The sequence below is a fragment of the Phocoena sinus genome, chromosome 7, assembly GCF_008692025.1.
Source record: "Phocoena sinus isolate mPhoSin1 chromosome 7, mPhoSin1.pri, whole genome shotgun sequence".
NCBI lineage: Eukaryota > Metazoa > Chordata > Mammalia > Artiodactyla > Phocoenidae > Phocoena > Phocoena sinus.
Window position 1 is genome coordinate 88223975 of NC_045769.1, and position 27120 is coordinate 88251094.

The 27120-nt window shown below is 34.7% G+C and overlaps 1 protein-coding gene across 1 annotated transcript in view; it reads right to left on the reverse strand.

The window, feature by feature from the left end:
- Positions 1–1068: 1068 nt before the first annotated feature.
- Positions 1069–27120, reverse strand: part of KYNU (kynureninase) — a 91295-nt gene continuing 65243 nt past the window's right edge. Inside the window, exons 11-14 of the mRNA XM_032638036.1 lie at positions 11124–11176; positions 9188–9273; positions 3368–3598; positions 1069–2057 (exon numbers count right to left, since the gene is read on the reverse strand). Coding sequence (XP_032493927.1) covers positions 1911–2057; positions 3368–3598; positions 9188–9273; positions 11124–11176 — 517 coding nt within the window. The 3' untranslated portion in view covers positions 1069–1910. The remainder of the gene's footprint in view (positions 2058–3367; positions 3599–9187; positions 9274–11123; positions 11177–27120) is intronic.

Sequence of the window (27120 nt, forward strand, 5' to 3'; positions counted from 1 at the left end):
GGGGGTGGCTGTGGCTCACGGTGGGACAAGGACACTGGCAGCATAAGTTCTGGCAAGTACTACTTGGCATGAGCCCTCCCAGAGTCTGTAAGAAAGCGAGTTTTTAATGCTCTTTCTTCACCTGGGTGATGAGGACAGAGTGCTGATGATGCTTTGAATGGTTTATTTACATAATTTGATGTAATTTTAATGTGATTAACATCAAATATTTTAGAACTTTAACTGATAGGCACCTTCATATACCTTTCCTTACTCAACTATCTAGTTAATACCCTTAAGATTTTTCTCTCATAGTATCACCGTTTATCTTTAATAGAAGAACTTACAGTTTGTAATTATATATTTACTTGGATGTTTATAGGTTTACTACCTGTTCCCTGAGAGCTGAAATTATGTCTTTTTTGTTTACCACTGTGATGTTCAAAAACAGTTTCTTCTAGATGAAGTCATGTATGGTCAGATTTTAAGGTTTTGAGAATTTTTCCATCTATGAAAGATGAGTTTTACCAAAAGTGGAGGTGGGAAATTTTTCTAAAGCAATTATGCAACCACTCAATTAAGTGAGATAACATGTAAATAGAATAGCACAATACATGGTACATGGGAAGTACTCGATAAATATCAGTAGTTGCTGGTGTTGGTGTCGGAGCTCTGCAACTTTTTATTTAACTCTACCACTCAAAGTGGTTGGCTAAGCTAATACAATCATAGTCACTCTTTCTTGCTGCTTGTGTATACAAATGTAGAATATTTTGCCAATTCATGAATAGTGGTTATGGAATCAACAGCTGAGAACTAGGGGAATCTTACAGGGCTGAATGTAACTGTTGTGTTTTCATAGTGATTAACAAAGGTCCATAGATTTGGGATAGAGGTTGAGTGCTGAAGCACTTATTTCCTAACTTTAATCCTCAATTACAAGTATCTTAGAGTGATTTATTTCACTATTTTAGAAACATAGTAGCATCTGAAGTCTTTTATCAGGAGAAATTCCCATTAAACAAAACCAAGAGATTATGATAACATTAAATAAGGGGACATCCTTGAAAAATGGATTAGGACCCTAGAGTGAGTAAAGAAATCAATTTAATGAGCTTCAACCACCATTAGTTGTAATGAGATAAAATAATAAATATGAAAGCACAAGCAAATAATTTATGCGACTTTTGTTTTTGCTATATATACCATTTTTAAAACCAGATCTAGGATGATATCTACTCACTATGAAAATCATGGTAATGTCAGGGATGGTAACATGAAAGAATGGCCAATGGCAATTGTAAGAAGCTGTGGAATGAAAACTGAAAGACATTTCTTCTTTACCAGATGTTAACATATGATTAAAAAAATTGTGTATTAGAATCAATGAAATAAGGCTTGTATACAAATTAACTCTGATATTAAATGTATTCCTTAGTGTGGATTGTGACCAAAATATTTGAAAGCCACTGCCCTAGACAATGCATTTTCTGTTCCTCAGATTGGAGTTAGATGGAACATTGTAAAAAGCATACATACATCAGACTGTTCAACTACAGTGCCTATAAGAAACTCTTTGGTAAATTAAAATTAAAGTAATATTTCTAAAATTGACACAAAAATTTCCATGTACATTGTGAAGTTGTCAGTCAAATTATAAATTAAACCAACAAAAAACATTTCATTAACAATGAAATATGACAGCTAATCAAGACTGTGTACATAATACTTGTACCAGTAAAGACTTTGATCCACCAAACACCAAGAAATTGGACAGCCATGCAGATATCTCAAGGCCACAGACCCTTAAAAAATTGTCTTGTTTTTCTGTAAAGTATACAATTCATTGCCAGTTATGTGTAATCAGTTTTGAAATAATTAAAACTTGAATAATAGTAATAAAATAACCACAGGCTATCCATATTATTTGCTTAAGTTGCTATGGAAAACTTGGCTATTTTTGTTTCTGCAGAGTCAAGTGCAGAAATGAGCAGATTGATAAATTTATAAACATCATGGAAAGAATTGTAGAGAGGAACTGGAGCCACTCGAATCCCATTTGGATCCCGTTTGTCACACTGTAGGGGAAACAAAAAGTAAAACCACAATAATGTTGGCATCATTCATATAATGGAAATCCACATTCAAGAGAAACTTACATAAAACATTCATACTGATTTCCCTAAAACTTAATATATAAGCAATTTTTTTCACTTTAAGTAAAGCATAGTGTTTCTATGTTATTTGAAACTCCCCTCTTAATAATAATTAAAATATTAATGGGTTGGTACATGAATATCCTAAGTACTTTCCTAAAGTCCAGTCAGCAATGATCCTTTTTAAGCAACCAATGGATCGAGTATATAGTTTATCTGTGGAGAGACCCTGGAGAGACTGGAACCCTTGTACACATTTCAATGATTGAGAACCTCACTGAGATCTGGATAGTTTTAGTTATATTTCCATTAAATTCAGTAATCCCTAATCTCATGAATTGGGCTCAGATAATTCAACGTAGTCTGAAGATCACTATGACTATCTTTAAGAAACACGCCCTATGGGCTAGACAATATAATAAATGGTTTATGTGTGCTGGCACATTTTATTCCATAACAACTTTTGAGCTAAGTATTTTTGCAGCAAAAATACAGATGAAGGATCTGAAGTCAATAGTTGTTTACTAACTTTCCCAGGAGCACATGACTTGTAAATGGTAGAGTGTGATTTGAAATGCTGATATTCTGATTTGTGTCTTCAGAATCTGGGGATACCTCTCCTAAAGGTTTGGAAGACTGAGTGCAGCAGTTTCTAAATCTGGAAATAGATATGTTATCACCATTTTTCCTGAAATTACTCATTAAATACTTATTAGTTCTCTTCAAGAGACTAAGAGGGCTACTTAGGCCCAACAGTTAAAAAAAAAATTCCATACAACATTAACACTCTTAAGATGTGTCTACATATCTTTCTTGACTGAAGTGAAAACGTTGAAAATAATTTAGTTCAATCAGACAACTAAGTAAGACTGATTTCCTTTTTCTCCCTCTACTATATTGTATGTTCTTTAATTCCACTTATTCAATAAATATATAATATATTAGGGTTTTCACTAAATTTTTTTCTGCCCAAACTATAATGAAAATAATGGATAAATTACATAAACTCTTTCCTGCAACCAAAATTTGTGGTTTCTTCCCTTTTATCAGAAATTACAGATCTCTGTGCCCTTCAGTTAGCACAGTGCTGAATACTTAGTTGGCATTTAACTTATCCTCACTGACTGATGTGAAATAAAATGGAAAAATGAATAAACAAAAAAATCCAAATTTTATCCTCAACATGCAACCCATAGAGAAAAACCTGGTAGCAAAGCAAGAGATATACGTACAACCACTCCTCTTTTTTCTAGTTCTTGGAAAATATATTTAATTGGAATAGAAAATGTTAGGGTTAGCTGGCAGCCGCGATCCTCTATACGGGATGGAGTAATTATGTTCACAACTGTTTTCTTGGTTTCTGCTTTATCCTGGCTGAAGTGATGCTTGATCATGTATTCCAGATAACCAGTTAGCAACATAGATTTTCTCCTCAGTGCTTTCATAGTTGCTTGCCTAAAGATCTGCAGAATGAGAAACAATCAGGTTCACAGTTTCTTGTTGATTTATAAAGAAGCAAAATTTAACTGTAAATCACACATAAAACAAGGGAAATGCCCACTTTTGACCTTTCCAATAAAACATCCGTTTTAGATAATCTTTTTGTGAAAACATGTCCTCTTTTAAGTGCTTTGCCATTAAAAATTAAACACAAAGTGTCCATGACAGAGAAACTGTACAAATGTCACTTAAACAATACTTGCAAAAGCAGAAAAATATAAGTGAACATAATGTTCCTTCAGAGTTATTTTAAATTAGCTTCATATAATTAGTACAAGTAAAACATACCTTAATAAATGCATTTAACTGTTATAAATGTCAAAAATTTTCCTCCAAACATTTTATACAATCATAATCAAGATTTTTTTCTATTCCCATATAAAGTTTGTTTAATCCACAGAACGGTGCAGTAAGAGCTAAACGCTTATGTGGAAGGCAATGTTACCAATATTATTTATATTCGTTTTACCAATTCCTAAATCTCCTTCAGTTTAACAGCAAGAAAACAAGTAGTTAAATAGTGATGCTAAGTTTGGCCAGAAAAGCAAATAATGTTAGATAATGCATGTATTATTACTGAAGCATTTGGTCTTTCTTTTTTTCTTCTTTCATCATTTTCTCCCCTGCTAAACTCTAACACTGGTGTGAAAATACTGCCAGTTGCTGCGTGAGGTGTCTTATATTAAGATGAGTGACAAAAGGGCACAAAATAACTGGTATTGGAACATTAGGGGTCAGAACAGACATGCTTTTCTAGCTTATCTCTTAAGGTCAAGTAGAGTTTAAAAATATATTCTACATATAAGAACTGAAATAACTGCAAACAGAGAATGATGCACTGGCAAGCCACTTAATGTCCCTATTCTGTATCATGTTATGCAACTGAGCAAATATAGGGTCATTTGGTGATATCTATACTTTATGAAGTCTATGAAAATAGTTTTTTCTCTATATACACATGGCATGTGTGGGCAGGCATTCTACTAGAACTCAACCATTCAGGCATAGATTTTCTTGACCTATTGCATGGAAGCTATAGATGTGGCTGAAGGAGAGGATGGGAGTTGTATGTAAGGTAATGTCTTGAAGGAAGAGAGGAAAATCAGAGGATAGAAAGCTATCTGCCTCTCTTCCCAACCAGACCTCATGGACTGTGTCTGCAGCCTGGGAAGAGTTCAGCTGCAAATAGAAGCTGAGGTCTTTGAGGTCCATGTCAAAAGGCATCTGACATATTCAGTGCAAAAAACTGCTACTTTAGACCAGTTACATGGACTTTGGTAAGAGGCATCTCTTCATTTCCTGTGTAAAACAAAATGTCCATAGATTTGGCACAATGAAGACTCAAGGGAACACCTCCAAGATTTGGATCAAGAGAGCCTGATCCAAGAATCAACATTTGTACAGAGGGCAGGAGCAGGGACAGGTAAGGTGTAGCCCACCAGTGGTTTGGCTGTCAGGGTTGGAATTTAAAAAAAAAAAAAATGTGACAGGAATCTTTACAAGCTTCTCTTTGGAGATTAATAATAATTTGAGGACATTTTAATTATTTAAATAATTCTAGTACACTTTCTGGATCTGCTTTGGGACCCATAAGATGCAGATGGGGACAATGTGTAAAGTAGTACTTTTAATGGTATTTCATTTGTATTCATAGGTTAGTAAGACTTTGGGGAATATTAAGTTTATAGGGGTTTTTTTTAATGAAGTTTTTTGCTCTTGCAGATTTAATAACAAGCAACCAATTTTTTTTCATGACAAATGTGTCAATTTTAACATATCATGACTCTTTGTTAGTAATAAAATAACTTTTAAATGTAAAACTAATTTCCACATTACAACCACAACAAGAGAAGCTGCATTCTGAGGCGTTCGTAAATTCTTCTAAGAGTGTAAAAGTCTCTACTGAGGCCTCAGATAAAAATATCAAGAGGGGATAATAGGAGTTAACAGTGAAGTAGAATAAATGTCCCTTTTTTTTTTTTTTGCTTCTCATTATTTTCATGCTTTCAGTACTGTGAAATATTTTTTTTTTTAATTAGGAAAAATGAAAAGTGTAGTTTGAAAATATTCAGCTTATAACAGAATTCTTGGCAGAGTTTCCACTATTTGGGTGAGTTTTCTTGCTAACTAAAATAAATGCAAAGCTAGAAAAGTTAGATATGTTTAAATAGGAAAAATAAGTATAGCATGATGTTTTCAATTCTTAAATTCTTAAAATTGGCTCCCTAATAACTCTGAGGAAAGACAGAGTACATTTCTTCTGACTTGCCCTGTATTTTAATTGAATGCTCTAATTTTATATATTTAAGCTATTTATTTAATTATATATTTATGTACTGAAAAAGTCTAAAATTGTCTACCTATCACCACATAGAAATATGACCCTTCAAAATACAATATAAGTATTGTTTAATTTCAAGTTAGTAATTAGAAGGTTGAGGTGACCTCCGAAGTAATCTGGTCCAAACATCTTCATTAAAAAATTGAGGCAAATGAATTCAAGAGTAGTTGTCACTTGTTGAAGGTCACACTTAGTGTCCCAGTGAGGGATAGAGTATTTGCCTCCTGCTTCCTACCTTATTGCTCTTTCTCTTGATCCACAATATTTTTTAAATTATTGTACAAAAGATTAAATAGGCAGCACTATGAAGAAACAGTTTGAAACTAATTATAAGGTGCTATTTTTCATGGTATCCATCAATCAATCAAATACACATTAATTGTGAACAAAGCCATAATTAATCTTTTTTAAAAATTCTCTGTATTGCAAATTCGAAATCATATCCATGTATATTGATTCTTAAGTATAGAATCTCTTCTTTGGTTGGCATTTGACTGTGTAAGAATATTTTTTGAAAGGGAAGTAGAGATAACAAAGAAAGGTAGCTTGATTCATGTATTTATTTCTTTCATTTACTCAAACTTCAGCTACATGTCTCCTATATGCGTAACTTTTAAATAAATTAGGTAAGTACTGAATAGGTTAATTCACTGACATGGCAAACTCAGAAACATCTAGAAGGTACAGTGTTTTAACAGTTAAGTAGAGAATGGGAAACAATGAAACATATCATTTTGTAATTTCAGAATTTTGTAATTTATAATAGGAAGCAAGAATTTTGAAAACACCTTCTTTAACACAAGGTTTGATTACTTAAAGATAATTTTGGTTAGAACATAGCCTCGACAGTGAATGATTTAATAAGATATCTCCAAGAGGATGCAGAGAAACACTTAAGTGATAAGAAGCTCCAGAGCAGTGTACATACCTCTTCTGTGGCATTTAGAGTCTTTTTCTCAGGTTTAAGTTTAGATATTAAAGGAGAAGATAAATCAGTCTTCAGATTCCAGCTGAGAATAGAAACCATGTCTAGGTGACTATAATACAGTGTGGAAGAAAACTATTGGTAGGGAAAATAGGAATAAGACTTCCTGTGGCAGAAGAGGTGAATACTGAAGAGCAGTCAATCCACTGCAGAGAATACCAAAGTGATAGTGTCTAAAAGACATTTTCTAGATATGGCTAGGAAGTCATTTGCAAAGATAAAATCAGAGGAAACTTTAAGTACTAGTTTTTCCTAAGGTATTCCTTGGTGCCTTGTTTTTTCTTACTATAATTCATCTTCTCCCTGATACAAACTTTCAAAATAAGCAAAACGTTATCTTCTTTTAAAATGTTTAACGGGGGACATCCCTGGTGCTCAGTGGTTAAGAATCCGCCTGCCAATGCAAGGGAAACGGGTTCGATCCCTGGTCCGGGAAGATCCCACATGCTGCAGAGCAGCTAAGCCTGTGTGCCACACCTACTGAGCCTGCGCTCTAGAGCCCACAAGCCACAACTACTGAGCCCTTGCGCCACAACTACTGAACCCATGCACTGCAACAACTGAGCTCGCATGCTGCGACTACTGAAGCCTGCATGCCTAGGGCCTGTGCTCCGCAACCAGGGAAGCCACCGCAATGAGAAGCCCGCGCGCTGCATCAAAGAGTAGCCCTGGCTCGCCGCAACTAGAGAAAAGTCGGTTCGCAGCAACAAACACCCAATGCAGCCAAAAAAATAAAATAAAATAGAATAGAATAAAATAAAATAAAATAAAAATGTTTAACAGAAGTGTTCCTCAGGTTGGATATTTTGAAAGCAAATCATTTGATTTGCCGAGTAGATTTCATCACCCCCCTTAAAAAGATTTTTTTAAATATGTATCACTGCCTGTGAAATCTTGTTACTGGGTCTATTTCAACTTTAAAAAAAAAAAAAAAAAAAAAAAAAAAACCTGCCCCAAAGTGAAAACAGCACAAGCTCCATCTAGTGGTCATACCGAGTATGTGCTCTTTAAATTGGGATGAAATGAAATGAGTTGATTACTACTATCTAGTGGTGAAGCTGTATAAAAACAGCGGAACTTGACGCTGCTGTCCAGTGGCCAAAATGAGAAGCTGCTGTGAATGTTCACAGAATTCTAGAATTTTAAGTTTGGAAGAGATTTTGGAAGTCTTTATCCGGTCACTCATGCCAGAATACGCCACAGTAGGATTTCCTAAACCTAGATGATTTTAGGAGGCTTTCAATTTAAAAAAAAACAGAAAATCAAAATTTTATTTGAATATCTATATATTTAAAATCTCTATTGGAAACATATGTATATTTACTTAAAATATATTTTACTTAAATGTATGTATATAAAATATATATTGCCTTAATATATGTATGAATACTATTATTATATAGATATAATTATTAACAGTATATACTTAGATAAATGTAGTCTTAATCTGAAATTAATGAATATCCAATATTCCAAATAATTAGTTAGGAGACATATATATGCATTATATGTGCGTTAAAATGAATAGATATAGGTAAGTACCCTATTATTTAGGGTGAGACTAATTTTAAGTAGAAGCATGAATGAACTTAAAGAAAAATATTGAGCCAATAATAGTAGAAATTAAACATGGATATAATGTTATAGAAACCCCAACGAGGAAAAAGAAAATCTGCCCTACCTCATGGGACAACCTTACTCATCTTTGGTTTACTCTGACTATTCATACTCTCCCCAACCCCCAAAGTCTTCCTATAGTTTTGTCACATGGCAGTTTGTCAGTTCATTGACTCACGGAACTAGAAGAAACAGAGTCCCCAGTAATCACAGCATCGTCCAGCACACAATAATTTCTTAATAAGTAAGTGTTTGAATGAGTGAATTAATTAAGACTTAAATATTGCATGTTTGTTTTGTATAGAGAGAGACCAGTAGAAGGTTAAATAACTTATTCAGGTTCACACAAGTTCTAAGTGGAACTAAAAATATGTCACCCCATATAAGTTTCATTGAACATTTATTAAGTGTGCCAAGCCTTGGGTTGGGGGCTGAATATATAAATAAAAAGTGACATTAGCACACAGTCACTGTCCTAATGGAGAACCCTGCCCTTCCTCCATTGTTTATGCACATTGCATATTAATCTAGCTGATTAGCAGATAAACAACATGTCTCAGGTAAAGAGAAAGGTAAAGATGTGGGAAGGCTGAAGCATAGATCACTTACCTCTAAACTAGCATGTAAGGAACAGACCAATAGAATGGGAGGATTTGAAATTCGGAATCCATTGACCCCAGGGATTAGCTGCAGTTCTGAAAAATTAATATTGTGTCACTTTTATAGAATGTGCCTAAAAAGGTATCCTTTATGGATTTTTTATGACAGTAAAGTAGAGAGGAAAAATATAAGACTTAAAAACTTTTCTTCCTGAGATTTCTGAGATATTTAAGAGAAACGCCATGGACCTAAAATACCGGCATATTTCTCCTTCACCTACAACTTCCATCTCCTCTGCCCCCACCTTCATAGCAGCCTACCAAAAATTAGAGCCCTTAGACACAAGACAAACATAATGTCATCTAGAAGATTTTCGGCACCCCATCCTCTGCCCTCTCATCCCCAAGCCAACATTCCTTGTTCTGCTCCATGCTTTGCCTTTCTATTATGAAACCAGGTCAACAAGGGGAAGATATCAATATTCGAATGGCTTGTAATTGTAATGTCACCCAAAGGCAGAAATATAAATGAAATGACCTAGGAAGGTGACTTTTAACATTAGGATTACTGGGTCAAGTAGCTTCTCGGGAAAGAAGAAAAACAAAGGCTTTAAAAAAAATGATCTGCCTAAGTATGATATATTAAAAAGGTAAATTAATATCAGACATTATCCTAATTATAATTAATTAGATTGAATATTTGCAAGTTAAATCCAAGAGTTAAAACTGCTAGTTAGAGATAAAGTTAAAAACTAATACTAAGAGTGAGAATTTTCTGGGTCTTTAGAGATGCATCTACTTAAGGCTAGTCAAACTATATCCTGTGGGTCAAATCTGGCCCACCACTTGTTTTTGTAAATAAAGTTTTATTGGAACGTAGCCACATTCATTCATTTATGTATTTCTGTGGCTGCTTTAGCACCACAATGGCAGAGTTGTGTATTTACCACAGAAACAGCATAGCCCCAAAAACTTAGCATATCTCCAGTCTGACCCTTCACAGAAAACTTTTGTCCACCCCTGATCTAATCCAGCTCCCTCATTTACAGATAAGAAAACCCACTACAAATAATTTAAATAACTGGCATAATAACAGAGTTCATTATTTCAGCAGCCAAGATAAAACACAGCTTTCCTGATATGACTGAAGAGCCCATCTTTATTCTTTGCATCTTGGTTGGTGCAAATGTGAATATATTTAAAATCCTATCTCAGGGTTGGAAGCAGTCTGGAGGATCAAATTTAAGTTTAATTCTCACATTTAGGAAGTTCTCTGTATCCCATGTGATGGAAGAATAAAGTCACTCAGGAAAAAGAAATAGTGCAATTTGATAACTCCCTGCGCATGGTGTACTTTCATTTCTACCCATTGGGGTTACTATTTGGTATGTGGTGAAAGCCACAAAAGAAGGAAAATTTGGGAAAATAGAGGGATAAAAATGAACATTTATTAAATAGTATGCTACTTGGTTTATAGCTTAGAATGTGTCCTGCCCTCAAACGAAACCCTGAAATAGTTATTATTATTCACATTAGATATGTGAGGAAAAAACCCAAAAAATCCAAAATGATAAATATGTGCAACATCACAAAACTATTAAGCAGCAAAGTGGATTTGATACCTAAGTCTCTCTGGGTCTGACTCCAAGCCAACAATTCCTTCCTGTTTTCCCTGCCTGATGTTTTAGGTACTCCATATTGATGAGATCTGAGTACTTTAGATTTCACTTCTTATTTCCCTACAAAAGGATAGGCTCAAAATCATGCTAAAATCTATGAACACTTAGTCTTACACTGAAGAAATGTCATTTCTTATTTTAAGAATTCTCAGTGGCATTTTCAAAGTGCACTCTCCATGAGGCATGTATATTACATATCATACAAAGACGAAAATTGAAATAAAGTTAAGACAAAGTGACTTGTGAAGTAAAATTGAATACACTTACTGTTATCCATCTTAAATCTGGTGCTTAATTCATGGCCAAACCATCCCACTAACCTGAAACATAAATAATAACATTTGATATTTTGGTCTATAAAAATAGTCACAATTAATATAGGACTCCAGGGCCTGCATTTTAAAATCATTTATGATACGAGTCATCAGATACTTAAGCATATAAATACTATATCATATCATAAGGCAATTAATATTTATAACCTTCTTGAGATTGAGTATAAAATCAATTTATTCTTGTTATTAGTTGTATTACCTTTGCAAACTTAAATCATCTGGAGACCTGTACTTAATGACCTTGTTCTTATTTAAAATTAAATAAAATGAACAAAAATGTTGTTTTTTTTAGATTTTAAAACAAAGGTGAAAAGAAAGCTCCAAAAAAAGTGATTAATACAATAATGTATTTTTCTTGCAGTAAGCTCTCTAAGGAGAAATGGCATAAAAATAACCTATATAATTTTTGAAAATTTTAAAATAATTTTCTAAAGAAATTGTTACTTTCAGATTTTAATAAGAATGTTATTAGCCAGATATAAAATACAGTATATATAGGAAAAATCATATGTATGTGTGTGTGCTTATTAGATTAAAAAAATACAAAATATCTAAAGAAAAATATAAAATTTGAGAAAGAGAAATACAATATTCCTGCTAATCAATTCTTCCTAAATAAATTGCTAGTTTTAATACTGCCAAAATTAAAAATTCCAAGTATGTTGTTTTTGGATTTGGCAAAATGTTGTTAAGTTTACATAGAATATATGAGTGAAAATAATAACTTTTGAAATAGAAGAGTATAAAGGTGAATATGCTCTTTATTATATAGCATATTACAAAATTTGTTAAATGAATGAGCACAATACTATTAAAAGAAGCATCAGGGAGACAAATGGAACATGGCAGAAAATATAAAAAACAGTCCTCAGATCATACAACAATTTAATAAGTGATAATTGTAACATTCCAAAAAATGCAGAGATGAAGAAAATATGTTCCTATATTTATATGATTCTTAAAAGAAAATTTTCTAACTATGAAAACCAAAGAAAATATAAAGGAACATATCTATATATTCAGACACATTGCAAATTCTGTATTACAAAGAAAAACCAAAAGAAAAACCAATGATGGGGAGAAGGAAGCTGTTTGCCACATTTAAAAGAGTTTTCACCAAGAGTTTTTTCATCAGAGAAAGGGCAGTGCCCCCAAAACCACACAGCCACGAAGAATGGACAAGGCATTTATAAAAGGAGAAATGCATATGCCCCATGAATTCTGGGGGGGAAAAAAAGCCTCAATCTCAGTAATAATTAAAAATATGAAAAAACAAGAAGATCAGACCATGCTTCACATATCAAATTGGCAAAGTCATTTAAAATTTATATGTCTATTTGCATCAAGGATTTAGTAAAAAGGAAATAAGCTCTTTGTCTAATAATGAATATATAAGTAATAAAGCCTTTATGGTGTACAGTTTGAAAATATAAATTAAATATTGTATAGTTTTCTGTCCCAGTACTTTTACTTGTTCCAGTTTATCTAAAGGACTATTCGGATTACACTATTTGTAGTACACTAAGATGTGTGTGCTAGGACAATGAACACAATACTATTTACAGTGTCACAGCAACCCCAATATCTTGTAACAGAGAAACAATAAAATAAATTATACAACTTTTATATGATGGAATATTATGTAGCCATTATAAAAATCATATTTGAAAGAATGTATATTCAAAAAGAATAAAATGGAGATAACAATATTTAAACTGTTTCCAATTTTAGGATAAAATATATTACATGCATTTATATGTAATTATGGCCAAAATGTTAAAATTTTTAATTTTTTCTTTATTCACATCCAAGTCAAACTTAGATGAAATGGAGGAACACCAAATGTACTTTCATTAGTACTAAGATTTTACAGTTATAATAATTGAAAAAAGAGGTAGTAAATTGTCACTACTTTCAAATTATACAATTTTGTAGCTGGTATGAACAAAAAGATAATTTAGTATGGTAATCTGGTACAAAATTAATATGAGAACTAAATATCTGAAGTTTACAATTTCAACAAGCTGATATAATAATAAGAAATATTCCAGACCTACATAAAAAAGTTTAAATACTTCTGAATCTGAACAACAAGAGCAAAAAGACTTGAATAATTTCAGCATCAGGAAAAACAACAGGACTTCCCTTGTGGTGCATTGGTTAAAAATCTGCCTGCCAATGCAGGAGACATGGGTTTGAGCTCTGGTCCAGGAAGATCCCACGTGCTGCGGAGCAACTAAGCCCATGTGCTACAACTGTTGAGCCTGTGAGCCACAACTACTGAAGCCTGTGCGCCTAGAACCCGTGCTCCACAACAAGATAAGCCACTGCAATGAGAAGCCCACGCACCGCAACGAAGAGTAGCCCCCCATCGCCCCCCAACTAGAGAAAGCCTTGTGCACAGCAAAGAAGACCCAACACAGCCAAAAGTAAACAAACAAATAAATAAATAAATTTATTAAAAAAGAAAGTCAATTCTCCTCAAATTGATGTATAAATTTATATAACCCCAGTAAAATATACAGATTTTATTTTCATTTGGTACTTGCAAGCTGATTCTAATGCCATATGGAAAAACAAATAATATTTAAAAATCCCTAAAAAATAACAGCCAAGACATTGACATAACAGCTACAACATAACAGCTATGACATAACAGCTATGACATAACAGCTATGACAAAATATTACTATATTATAAAAATTCAAAATGAAAACAATGTGGAACTGTTAACAAATCAATTAATATACCATTCATCATATTAATAAAGCTGAAGAGAAAGTTATAGAATCATCTCCATAGACCAATGAGTCATAAGAGAAAGTTCTATCAAGTGATATTTGCAACTTATGTCACAAGAGGTTAATCTTTGTAGTATAAAAATATCTAGAGATAGGGCTTCCCTGGTGGCTCAGTGGTTGAGAGTCCGCCTGCCGATGCAGGGGACGCGGGTTCGTGCCCCGTTCTGGGAAGATCCCACATGCCGCGGAGCGGCTGGGCCCGTGAGCCATGGTCACTGAGCTTGTGCGTCCGGAGCCTGTGCTCTGCAACGGGAGAGGCCACAACAGTGAGAGGCCCGCGTACAGCAAAAAAAAAAAAAAAAAACTCTCCACTTAACTAATGATAAGAAAAATACAAATGAAAGCTACATTGAGATACATTTGCTGTCCTCTTAGATTAGAAAAAATTCCAAAGTTTTATTAAGTACTCTTTTAGTATTAACATGTTTTATAAGTAACGCTCATGTATTATTGTGGGAATATGTATTATTGATGCACCCCTCTAGAAAACAAATGAGTAACAGCTATAAAATTTACAAATACATGTATTCTTTGACCTGGCAAATTCAATTCTGGGAGTTTTTTCTTCAGTAGAACTTGTACAAGTATGAAGTGAATTATGTATAAATATAGCCATTGCCTCCCTTTTAGTAATAGTCCAAGATTGAAAATAACCTAAACTTCCTTCAATAAAAGACTAGTTTTATAAATTATGCTAAATTTATATTATAAAATATCACATAGTCATTATTTCAAAAGTGAATGAGAATGAGTTCTGGGTCCTGAAAGGGAATGATTTCAAGAGATAAGAAACCAAAAAATAAAGATATACAATAGAACATGTAGTATCTTTTATGAACTTGATAATTATCTTACTTATCTTCATTTTTCTCCCCCAACTAGAATGTAAGCTCATGAGATCAGGGACTTGTCTCCTAGTGTTTGTAGAAGAGTGTTTGTAATGTGGATGTGTGACGAATGGTAAAAGATTATTAGGAGAAGCATGAGTTCGGGCAACTGACTAGTGTGGTGATGGTCAGGGGAGGCTTTGACGAGGAAGCTGAGCAGAAGAATGAGTATATTTCAGCAAAAGAGGAAGGAAAAAGTGTTCCAGATAGTCAAATAGCATATTCAAAGGCCCAGCACATATGAAGATTATGAGGGCAAATTTCACACCACCTCCCTTTTCAACTTTTATATTTTTGTGTGTGTTATACTGTTTGAATTTAAATGAATTCTGATTTTTTTATTGAGTTTACTAAATTTCTAGGTGTAGACTTAATATTCAACTTCAGAATTGTTTTCAAATGATTTTTCCAGAATAAAGCTCTAAAACTTATTAGAAAACTGATGATCCAGTTTGGGTTCTGCTCCTGCTATGTATGATATTTTTAGTCACATATTAATTGCCAGTTTCTCTTGACTTGAAAAATCTATGGCTTCAGGGACAACTACTGACATAATATTATTTGGAAAAAAATGTTTGGGGTGGTAAAAAAAAACTTTGAAAGTATTAATTAAAAATTTTCTCATCATTTGCAAATAATTTCCTAAAACTTTCTTCTCCACAATGAATCAATAAATTTTATTGCTTCAGGGTCATTTGTTAAGTGGAGAGCACCAAAAGATGTATACTCCTTTTAGCTTTGAGTTCAAAACAAGCTATTGAAACTTATAGCAGAGTCAGTAGTCTTTAAACGCCAAGGCTTTTGAGTTGCAGTAGATAGACATTTTGGAATTCTAATTATCAAGTGTCTCATATAATAGCCTAGCATAAAGTTTATGCTGTAAGCAGCAAAAAGAAAAGAATAATAAATCTAACCCATGAATCAAATGACCTTGTGAGTGCTGAGGAATGGGAAGCTTCAGAAAGGAAAATAGAAAGACTGGATTCATATTCCTAATACAGAGCTGGGCTGCACTCCCTACCCCCAGTTAAGTTCTAGGGGATGGGAGTTGGGTTGCTTGAGAGGTCAGTGGGAATTCCAGATATGTTTGGGCGGATCTAATGATACGAAATTCCTGAGCCATGTTCCCTCAGTCCTACGTGGCAATCCAAAGTGTTTGTAAGAATCCCTCCATGCCAGGTTGGTGCCATAATCTTCATACAAAAAAGGTTAGCAGAAGGGCCTGTGATAGCACCTCCATTTATAATCTAGGATCATACTAACCCAAGAGACCCAAGAGAGTATCCTGAAATTCCTGTTTCCCCAGAGAAGGAAATCGAAGTGACTGAGAAAGTCAGCATCCCCATTGGAGCTTGAGATAAAGGGCATAGGGTCATGGTAGCTCCACAAACATCTTGGAGGATATAGCAGTAATGGGAGCAGATGACCAAGGGAGTGCCAGGTACATTTTAATGGATTCCAGGAGATGGCTGTAGACAAGATGCCTCTCCTTTATCTATGTCTGGGCACTCTGTACGTCACCCATCGTGCAACCTTAGATGCCATCCTAAGGAGAGAAAGACAAGAAAAGAACTCTGAACTGACAGAGCTTAAATTCTGAATTTACTGAGAAAAGTCACTAAGTATACCTCAAAGTTATAAGACTGAATTTCCTGAATCAAATGAGTTGATAGATGAAAATAAAGAAAGTAAAATTATTTGTCCACCTAAGTTTATGGTCTGGTGACATTTACATATGTAACTTACTAAAAAATTATTAAATTTCTATGACAACTGAAATCAATTATAAAATGAAAAGTATGTTTATCAAAGTTCTCATATGTTTTTGTATTAAATATCCAGAATCAGAACCTTTCTTTAGTTAATCTGAACACATAACTGAGCTATATGGATGAGTTAAATTGAGTGGGAAAACAAATCAGTGTACAATGTAATTGTTTATTTGAGGTACTTATATTTATCATGGTGTATATTTATTGAAAACCCATTCTTTCAGCAGGCATAGAACTGTGCTAGGTACTGAGGGGAACTCAGTATCACCTTTTCTATTGAGGCTAAGATTATGTTTGCATAAAGAAAGGAGTTCTAGCCTGAATGAGTTAGATTCATTCACTATCATTTAATACAGAGGCATTGACTATTTTTTTATGTTATTTCTATCTTTTGAAAGAGAAGAAAAATACTACAGTTTGTTAAAGAGATGATTTCTTCTATAGTTACAAATCAAAAAAATAATGTATGAGCCCTTTTGCACGTAATGCTTTCTTTGGAAACGGATTCAAAATTTTCCTCTTGGCATTTTCTTTTTTAAAAATCTGAGGCAAATACAGTGGCTATGAGACAGGGTAATGGAAAACTGGGATTTTTTTTTCCATTTTTTTTCAACAGGTTTAAAATAAAAATTGGGAGAGTACTTCAATACTTTTTTTCTTATTTAGCAACTTTTCCTTCATTTTTGTGTATTCATTAAAAAGACTAGGTATTTATCATTTCTGTTTGTGGAGTGCTATTAAAAATTCAGGAGTATGAGTTATGATTGCTGGGCATATCTGACAGAAACATCAAAGGCCTAGATACATGGTATCCAAAGATACCATCAAAGACCTAGATATGAATGTGGTATCATAGAAAGAAATTATAGTTCATGCTTAAAAGTACTGATGGCACGTTCATAGCACAAATATAAAAGGAACAAGTAAATACACGGAGGGAAAAAGTTTTCTTCTTTAGAGGAAAAAATACTTGGACCTGAGTCTATAACTGAGGTCAAGGCATCATTTTTTATGCTTTATTTACTGAGTCCATAAAAGTACTTTAACTTTTTATCTGAAAAAGTACAAATATGATATTGTAATTTTTTCTGAGTTGCCTCATTATTTGATGATAATATGCTTCTTTTGAATTTATTCACTAAAGAGATTATATTTTTCTATCCAATGGCTTAGTACAAAAGATACTGGGAGACTAACCTCTGGGCCAGCCGCATTGGAGATTCTAATTGTTTGCCATCCATCACCCCTAGCCACCACATCTATGTCACTTCTGGATGGAAATTATATAATCCTATAGAACATTTCGGAGTGATCTATCAAATCAAATTGCTTGTTCTTATGCTAACAGGAAATCGTATTCAAAAGGCATGGTTGGGGCTTCCCTGGTGGCGCAGTGGTTGAGAGTCCGCCTGCCGATGCAGGGGACGCGGATTCGTGCCCCGGTCCGGGAGGATCCCACATGCCGCGGAGCGGCTGGGCCCGTGACCCATGGCCGCTGGGCCTGCGCGTCCGGAGCCTGTGCTCCGCAACGGGAGAGGCCGCAACAGTGAGAGGCCCGCGTACCACAAAAAAAAAAAAAGGCATGGTTGGGCAAAGCTTTTGCATAGTGAACTGCTAAGGGAAATAAAGGACAGAAACAAAAATATGTTTGCTGGAAAATGGGCAAGATCGTTTCACATCATCTTACTTATTAATCTTTGCAACAACATTCTGAGGTTGGTATTGTTTCCATCATTTTATATTTGAGAAAAGTAAGACTTACAGAGTTTGAGTGATCATCTAAAGGAATGTAGCTAGTTAAGCCCACATCCTGCCCAGTAAGTGAGCAGAGACACTGACGCACAGTGAGAAGCTGTGGTTGATATAGCGTCATCAGAAGGAAGTTGAAGGAGGGGGTTCAAAGCAAGTATCTTAACAAACCAATAAGCAAATAGAAGCTGAGATGGTCAGTCCCTGGAAGCTGAGTAGAAGAGCAGATGCTAAAAGTAGACTCAGGTAAAATAAAATAGTTTAATGGAAATTAGTGTGAAGTTAGAGTAAAGTTGATGCTTGTTATAAGGGACTCTATTTCTATCATTTATGTGACTAATTAAATTACCTTTCTTTTATCAAGCTTATTAGAGTTTTCCTATATTTCACTCCATAATTCTTCAAAAATAGTTGAGACACCTTGATAGAAGCAAGAGATAGAAATAGTACAGTGAGCTGTACTAGAAATGGTTCCTGCCCACAAAGAGCTTAAAGTCTGTTGGGTGTGGGTGTGACTCAGGGTAGAAACTAATTAAACAAATAATAATTCAACAAAGGGTGGGTGGGTAGCCCCCCATCTCTGACTCCTGGTGTTCATGCCTTTATGTGGCTCACAATTAAGAATTGTGGGTGGGACCTGTGTCTCTTCCTCAAGAAGAATGGATTCAGGTGACATAGCAAAGTAGAAAGAATTGAGAGAGGGAAAATGGACTCAAACCTAGATGTCTGATGTTAAACAAGAGCTAAGGAAGACAGAGTTGCTGACAGATTCTGTTAGGAGTGAGACATTGAGTGGATTGAAACCCTGAAAGAAATGAAATTAGAGACTCAAAAGGTAAGAAGTTTCAGTTTCATCAACGTGAATATTGAACTCATTAAGAGAAGGAAAGTAGAGTAGGAGAAACAGAAGAAAGAAAACACGGCTCTTCATAGAGGCTATTTATACCATAATTCCCTAACGATTAGTAGTAAATTGGGTGAGAGTGCTCCAAAGCAGGAGGATAATATATATGGCAGTAAAGTCTAATATCTAGATGTGACAGTGACATCACTGAACTCTGTTACCAAAGCAATTACTTGAAAATTTTCATCAAAACAACTCAACAAATCATAGTACAAACACTCTTACAGTTATGAAAAAAGAGGATGGAGGAACTATTCCATGTTGTATGTGCTTCAAAGTCCTGAAGCCAGTAGTGGTTAATTGTCCCAAACTGTCACTGATTTTCATGTGATGCTTTTCTTCCTCTATGTCTTTATTCTGATATAAAAGATTAATAATTACCATATTCTTTTAATCATTTGTGGTATCTATAATCTTAATGAAATTCTAAATATTATTTCTTCTGGAAATAATTACAACTATCTAAAATTAATTGCTCTATACCTTCACTTGATAAAAATTAATAATTTAAATGGGGTGTTACAACAAGAGAATGACATTTTTATCTTATTAAAATTTATTTTTACCCATAATTCCTTGTAAAGTAAAAGGATCTTAGAATCTCTTCTTTAACTTCTGACATTTTTCAGGTTATCCTGAATATTTTCATGATAAATAACATCAATGATATATGTTAATATAAGAGCCCATACTAATATAACTTTTACCATAACTAGATTAAAATTTTGAAAATCATTGTTAATTTAAATAAGAAAAGGAAAAAGAATTCTGTTTATTAAAATAGTATGTTCGAAAGATGAAGTCTTTTCCCCGTATTATTTTCCAATGCTGGAAAGTGAACAACATGAAACCAGGTGACTGACTCCTCAAACATCAAGCAAAGATCTTGTAAAAATACTCAAAAGAATTTGATTTGATTTTGTGGGTTCGTCCTGATTTAGGTTCTTGTAGTTGTTTTATTAGTTTTGAGAGCAACAAAAACAAATGTTAATTGAGATTTCATTATGAATCAGACATTGTTCTAAACAATCAATCTTCAAAAGAATCCTGTGATGTAGATACTATTATCATCCTCATTAAACAGATGAGAAAATTGAGGTTCCAAGATGCTGGATAAATAGTCAAAGATAGGGGAATTCTCTGGCAGTCCAGCGGTTAAGACTCTGCTTCGACTGTCAGGGGCGTGTGTTCCATCCCTGGTCAGGGAACTAAGATCCCACATGCCTCACGTTGGTGGCCAAAAAAATTAATTAAAAAAAAAATTAGTTGAAGATAATACAGTTATTAGTCCTTGAAGCCCAAATCCAGGTCTAGACCATCATGACCAAGTATATTCACAAACACATGCAAAATCGCCTGGGCAGTCTTTTTTTTTTTTTTTTTTTTTTAATTCATCAAAGAGTCTAAAAAAACCCCAATATTCCTTAGATTACTTAAATACTGTGCTTAAGGTTCTGACCTGGCAAAATGCCAGGCTAGATGACAGCCACATTTTTTTATACACAATGTTTTTCCTTCCTCAAAACAAAAGGTTTTTTGACTCTGTCCTTTCATAATCACTGTAGTCAGTTTCTTTTCTTCAAAATGCATGGACCTAGGTATCTAATTTAATGAATCTGAGTATGTGTATCGATCATATATTACACCTTGAAGTCTTGACAGATGGAATGGGGGCTGTTTAAAGTCAAATAAAGAAATGATTATTTCAAAGAATATTTATTAAAACTCAAAATACATTTCTAAGAACCTAGGGGAAAATTAAATTCATTTTAAGACTCCACCACTTGGAATGCAGGAAAGGGAAAATCAAAATACAAAAGAAATGTAATATAAATGAAATCATGGCATGAATTCTAAAGACAAATATTCTAAAGCTAATGCAGTAAAATTAAAAACCATTAAATTAGCTTATAAGTAGCTATTATCACAAGCTCATAAATCATATCTACAAATTGAATATGAACAATAACAATTAAGACGCAATCTCATCATACTAGGATAGAAATTTGAATCTTTTGCCATCAAAAATTAAAAATCAAGCAGTGAGTAAATTTACTTAAAATGAGGATGTTAACAGAATTTTGAGAGAAGGTGTTGGGAGAGATCCAATAAATAATAAAAAGTAAAGATTTTAATATGCTTTTTTTCTTTGAACATCATAAATTTCCTAAAAGGAGTTTCAAATAAGTATTATCAAATGGAAAGCATCACTTACAATAAAGGCATCTTTGATCCATGATATTCAGATTCAGTAAGAGGAAGCCACTAGGGATCCAATCAATATGATTTTGGATGCTAAGAGTTATGAAATGAAATATCAAAATGCTCCTTGATCTCCTTAGCAAGCCTTTAATGGCAGAATCTCCAGTATGAATCCCTAAATATTTCATGCACTGAATTAATTTAACTTATTCTGCAAACCCCTTACCTCTCCTCACCCCATACCTCACCAAAACTAAACAAAACAGCTTATCCCGGTTTTCTTAGCTTATGTTAAAAGTGCAATTATTCATTGGAGCAAAATCCCACATATAAAGAAATAGATCACAATCTTTTCTAAGGAAGTACATTTGCATTAAAAACTGCTTTCATGATGTCCTTTAATTTGGCAATTTATCACCACACATTTAATAATTTAAGTCTGTGCTTAAGAATATAAACCTGACTGGGTGTAAGTTTCTTTTTTTTTTCTTTTCCTTTTCCTCTTCTTTTCCCTCTTCCTCTTTCCTTTCTTCTTCCCTCCCCTCCCCACCCCTCTTCTCTTATTTCTCTCTCTCTCTCTCTCTCTCTCTCTCTCTCTCGGGCACAACTTAGAACTAAATACAATTGTCTACTGCTTTCATGGTTTCAGAAAATGTGTTGAATCAACAAAACTGTTATAGCATTACAAAAAAAATGGAACATTTGGGGTACAGCATAATTGTTTATTTTTAAACAAAATCTGTAATAGCAATTGTGAATAAGTTTGTCTGTTATCTCATATCCTAATATCCTCCATAACCGAACCTCAAGTGAAAGTATATTACTTAAAATCCTCATCAAATAATCAGGTTTCACAGAATCAAAAGTTCCACAAAGGTTGTTTTATTGAGGATGTAATGAGAAATTTATTCATTCAAATAGCTTTTATATAGTCTTAATTTTCATAATAAAAAATTTGGTAGCTGAACTTAGGAAATGTGAACATGGTACTCTTTCATACTTGAGAAAATGAAAAAGATGAGAAAGTTACAGTAAAGTTTGTTATAAATTTGTCTGAACTTACTGGGCATTACTGTATCCACCTATTACAAAAAAACAGAAGGGAAGAGGGTCATCAAACTCATTAATATAACCGATGATGCACAGATTTCCATTAAATTGGTTTTAATTTCTGAGTTATCCCTATCAGCAGTTTACCTTATTCCAAAGCTTCATGTTTATTACTGAAGAATCAGAGAGTTTGAAAACTGGAAGGGAATCTTAAAGATGCCCCGGCCTAATTATTTATTTTTCCCATAATCAAACCAATACCTGGAGAGGTGATGAGACTTGAATTTGCAGTCTTGTTCCATATGAGCAGTCAATGGCACCCCTTTGTTTTTAAGATAAAAATCAAAACTCCTTAACTTGAAACACAAGGACCTCGATGATCCTGCCTGGAACACCCCACCACTGCCTGTTCCCTTTCAGTCTGACTAAGAGTTAGGAGGCTTTCTCCAACGTGTCTCTTCCTTTTCCCTGTCACACAGAATGATAAATCCCAAGAAAACAGGCTTATTCTTGTCTGTATCCCCAGGGTTTGCATACTGCTTTGTCTGTAGTAGATGCTCAAGAAGTATTTTTTAGTTGATAGTTGAAATAACTGTATGACATTTGAGTATTTTAGTATCATTTGGACAGACATCAGTCTGATTCTCCCCTCATTCTTGTCCCTTTAGCCAAACTTTTCTCTATGTCCTCTAATTTCCTAATAACTTTTAACTCTGTCCTGCTTTCTTTATCCCTCTTGCCATTACTATATTCTAGATAATGAGTGGCTCACTTCTGTGTGATTGCAAACATCCCTTAACTGACATCCACATTTCTGTTTCTGACCTCCTTCAGAGTGCTGCCACCTATCTTTTGTAATAGATCTAGAAGCCTACAGCTTCTCATCACCTCCTTTGCTGCTGCCCTGCTTTGAATTGTTGTCACCTCTTGTCTGCATTCCTTAATGGTTCCCCAGCAGGTCTCCCAAAGTCTACCCTTACCCTCCTACAACCTATTCCCAAGAAAGCCACCAGAATGATCATTTTAAATTTGCTGTCATGTCACTTTTCAGCAAAATGGGCAATGTATCCCAAGTCTTTACATTGCCTTACAAGGGCCTGCATTTTCTGGACCACTTTGTCTCACTCATCTCCAGCTTATTCATTCTATTCCAGCCATGCTGGCTTTCTCAACACTCTTGTCTTTGAGCTTTTGATAAAATACTCCCACCGCCTGGAGCCCTCTTCACCAAATAATTATTTGGTCCAGTCTCCACCTCATTCACCTCTTCATCCACATCATATTTTCCCAATGGTGAGCTTTCCTGAATGCCTTTTTTTTTTTTTTTTTTTTTTTTTTGCGGTACGCGGGCCTCTCACTGTTGTGGCCTCTCCCATTGCGGAGCACAGGCTCCGGACGCGCAGGCTCAGCGGCCATGGCTCACAGGCCCAGCTGCTCCGCGGCATGTGGGATCCTCCCAGACCGGGGCACGAACCCGTGTCCCCTGCATCGGCAGGCGGACTCTCAACCACTGCGCCACCAGGGAAGCCCTGAATGCCTTTTTAATACTATGCAATGCCAAGGATTCCTCAGAGTATTCTTTTTCTTTTTTTCTTTTGTCTGCGTTGGGTCTTCATTTCCGTGCGTGGGCTTTCTCTAGTTGCATTGAGTGGGGGTTACTCTTTGTTACGGTACACGGGCTTCTCATCGTGGTGGCCTCTCCTGTTGTGGAACACGGGCTCTAGGCATGCGGGCTTCAGTAGTTGTGGCACGTGGACTCAGTAGTTGTGGCTTGCGGGCTCTAGAGCGCAGGCTCAGTAGTTGTGGCTCATGGACTTAGTTGCTGTGCGGCATGTGGGATCTTCCCGGACCAGGGCGAAAACCCGTGTCCCCTGCATTGGCAGGCAGATTCTTAACCACTGCGCCACCAGGGAAGTCCCACAGAGTATTCTTATACCTCCTTTTAATGTCCTGTTTTTCCAATTGTCTATAGGACTTATCAACTTCAAACATATCATACAATTTGCTCTTTATTATGTGTATAATCTATCTTTCTTTACTGGAATGTAAGCTCTATAAGGGGAGGAATCTTTGCTTTATTTGTCCATATATCCCAGACACTTAAAAAAAATGCCTGGAATATAGTAGATGCTCTATAAATATTTCTTTAATGAATGTAAATGTGGTACAAGGACATTATGCAGCTGTGCCTTAAAAGATTATAAGTCAAAATTCTTCCACAATGTTCAGTGACAATATTAACTTCTTTTCATGAACAATTGTATACTTTTTTCCTCTTTCTTTTTGGTTAGTCCAAGCTCTATTCATCTATAATCAGCCAAGGTGTTTTTTCAAGCCTCCACTGACAGTCTTTTCTGAGCAAGCCATCCAATAGGATGACCAAATGCAAACAAGCGTGAGTTTGAGCATACTAAAACACTGCCTTCAGGGAAGTAATATCAGTTGGGTAGGATATGGGCATGGTTGCATGGGTACATAAGTATCCCAGAAAGTTTTTAGGCCATTTCTCACAATGAGGCATTAATATTGCTAAACTACCATGCAGAGTAGGCTTGGGAAACAGGAACACAATTGTTAAAGTTCAAGTTGATATTGAAATTCAAAAATAACAGTAGTTCAGGCACATATAGGAAAAGGTGGAGCTACAGCATAGGAATAAGGATCAGAGAAAACAGATATAAACTATAACAAAAGGCAAAAAAACAAAAACAAAAGCTCAACTAAAAATGAGAGAAGGAGCAAGGAAAACCTAAATCCAGGCAGTTGGTGAACAGCATATTTGAAGGAAAAGTAAACTTACGGCCAAGTGATAGAAGCAGATTCAAAGGTGCTAGTGACAACAAAAATCTTGACAAAACAGGATGTTTCAGCCTGTGAATTGTACATTCATCCCTTGATGTCAGCAACTAGTCCCTAAGCATGACCATTATAAGGCTCATGACATTAGACAGGTAAAATATTACCAACTCACTCTTAGTAAAGAAGATCTTTATCAGTTCCTATTTTCTAAAAAAATTCATCTATTCACAATTGCTCTGCTCTGTTCTAAGTCAGCTGATTTAACACTGCTTTGGAAAGGAGTTGTGGATGTATGGGGGTTCAATTCCTTTTCCTCCACTCATTTGCCCAATCATAATGTAAATATCATTAAGATAGAGTGCTTTACTTGGTTCTGTTACATATTCAATTACATCTTCAAATCTTACTCAAAAGGAGGCTTGTTAAAATATGTTCAGTGAGCTAACAGTATGATAAGCATAGTTATAAGAAAGTACTTCCTGTTATTGTAAGTTTTGGTTAATGAAAATTGTTTCCTGAAGATTCAGAATAATATGCTGTCCTTACAAGAGCTAAATCAATATTTTCTTGGTGTGAAAGCTTCATTAAGAAAAAATTTCTGCATATGATTCATTGAAATGTATTATTACTATAAAATATTGGTTTATAATCTGTGGTAACATTGGTGCTAAAAGCACAAAACACATCAAGAAGATGTCTGAATTTAGGACTTTAGAAAGAACTATTTGCAATGTTGATTAAAATACTCATGAAGGACTTTTGAAGTTATATATAGCTGGTTTTCATGGATATATTTGGTCTTTGTAGAAGCATATGGAAATGCATATTTAATTTGACAGTATTTTGCAAATCATACCCACTTCAGAATACCTTGCAAAGTAGAAATGCTTCCATATGCTAGAAGATGGTTTGTCTGTTATGCTGAGAGTAAAGAAAGAGCCATATATCCAACAAAATTTTAAAAATATTTTCTTGGGCATTGTGGATTATGAAAGTAAAGGAAAATCAAAAGGACAATGTCCTTGTACTTAAACATTTAGAATTAATTTAGTCAATTTTTCAAACAATCACATTGGACATACTAAGATGAGTTCTCACAAGGATCACAGGCCCCCTTAAAAAAAAAAAGAATCAAATGGGCATTTTCTGCCTAGGTTTCCATGCCTGTGCCAAATCTTCTGAGACTCTGACTACATCTGATTGGAGCAAGGATTTATAAGAGAATGAAGGCAAGCTATCTCTACAGGACGTTATCATGATGGGGACAAACCTCCATTCTAGAGAAAATGATAACTCCCACTCAATCAAACCCTCTCCTCTGGGGTAGAGTTAAATACAAGTGACCAAAGAGAAAATGGATCATAGGAATTCAGACCTCTCTTCTGAGTAATGCATTCCAAGTATTCCTGTGGCCTGTGAAGTTGGCACAGCTCAGTCTTGGAAGCACCAGGACCCAGTGGGTCTGTGTGTGATGAGCAGTTTCCCAAGCTGCCCCGCACAACAGTATCATTGCACTGTGGCTGTTTTGACAGTCATAAAAAGTCAGATGGATATATGTGTTTTCTCAACAAGAACAAATAAAAGTTTAGCAGTAGCTCTTCATAGTTTATATTAAAAACCCTTGCAGATTCTGAAGGTTACTTTAGGGACAAAACTTGAAGTAATTAAAACAAGAGCAGAAGTTCTTTGACAAGTTTTACTTTTTGTGTTTAAAAGGTTCACTGACCTCATATATCTCCAGGGACACAAGTCTGCAATTTTCAAA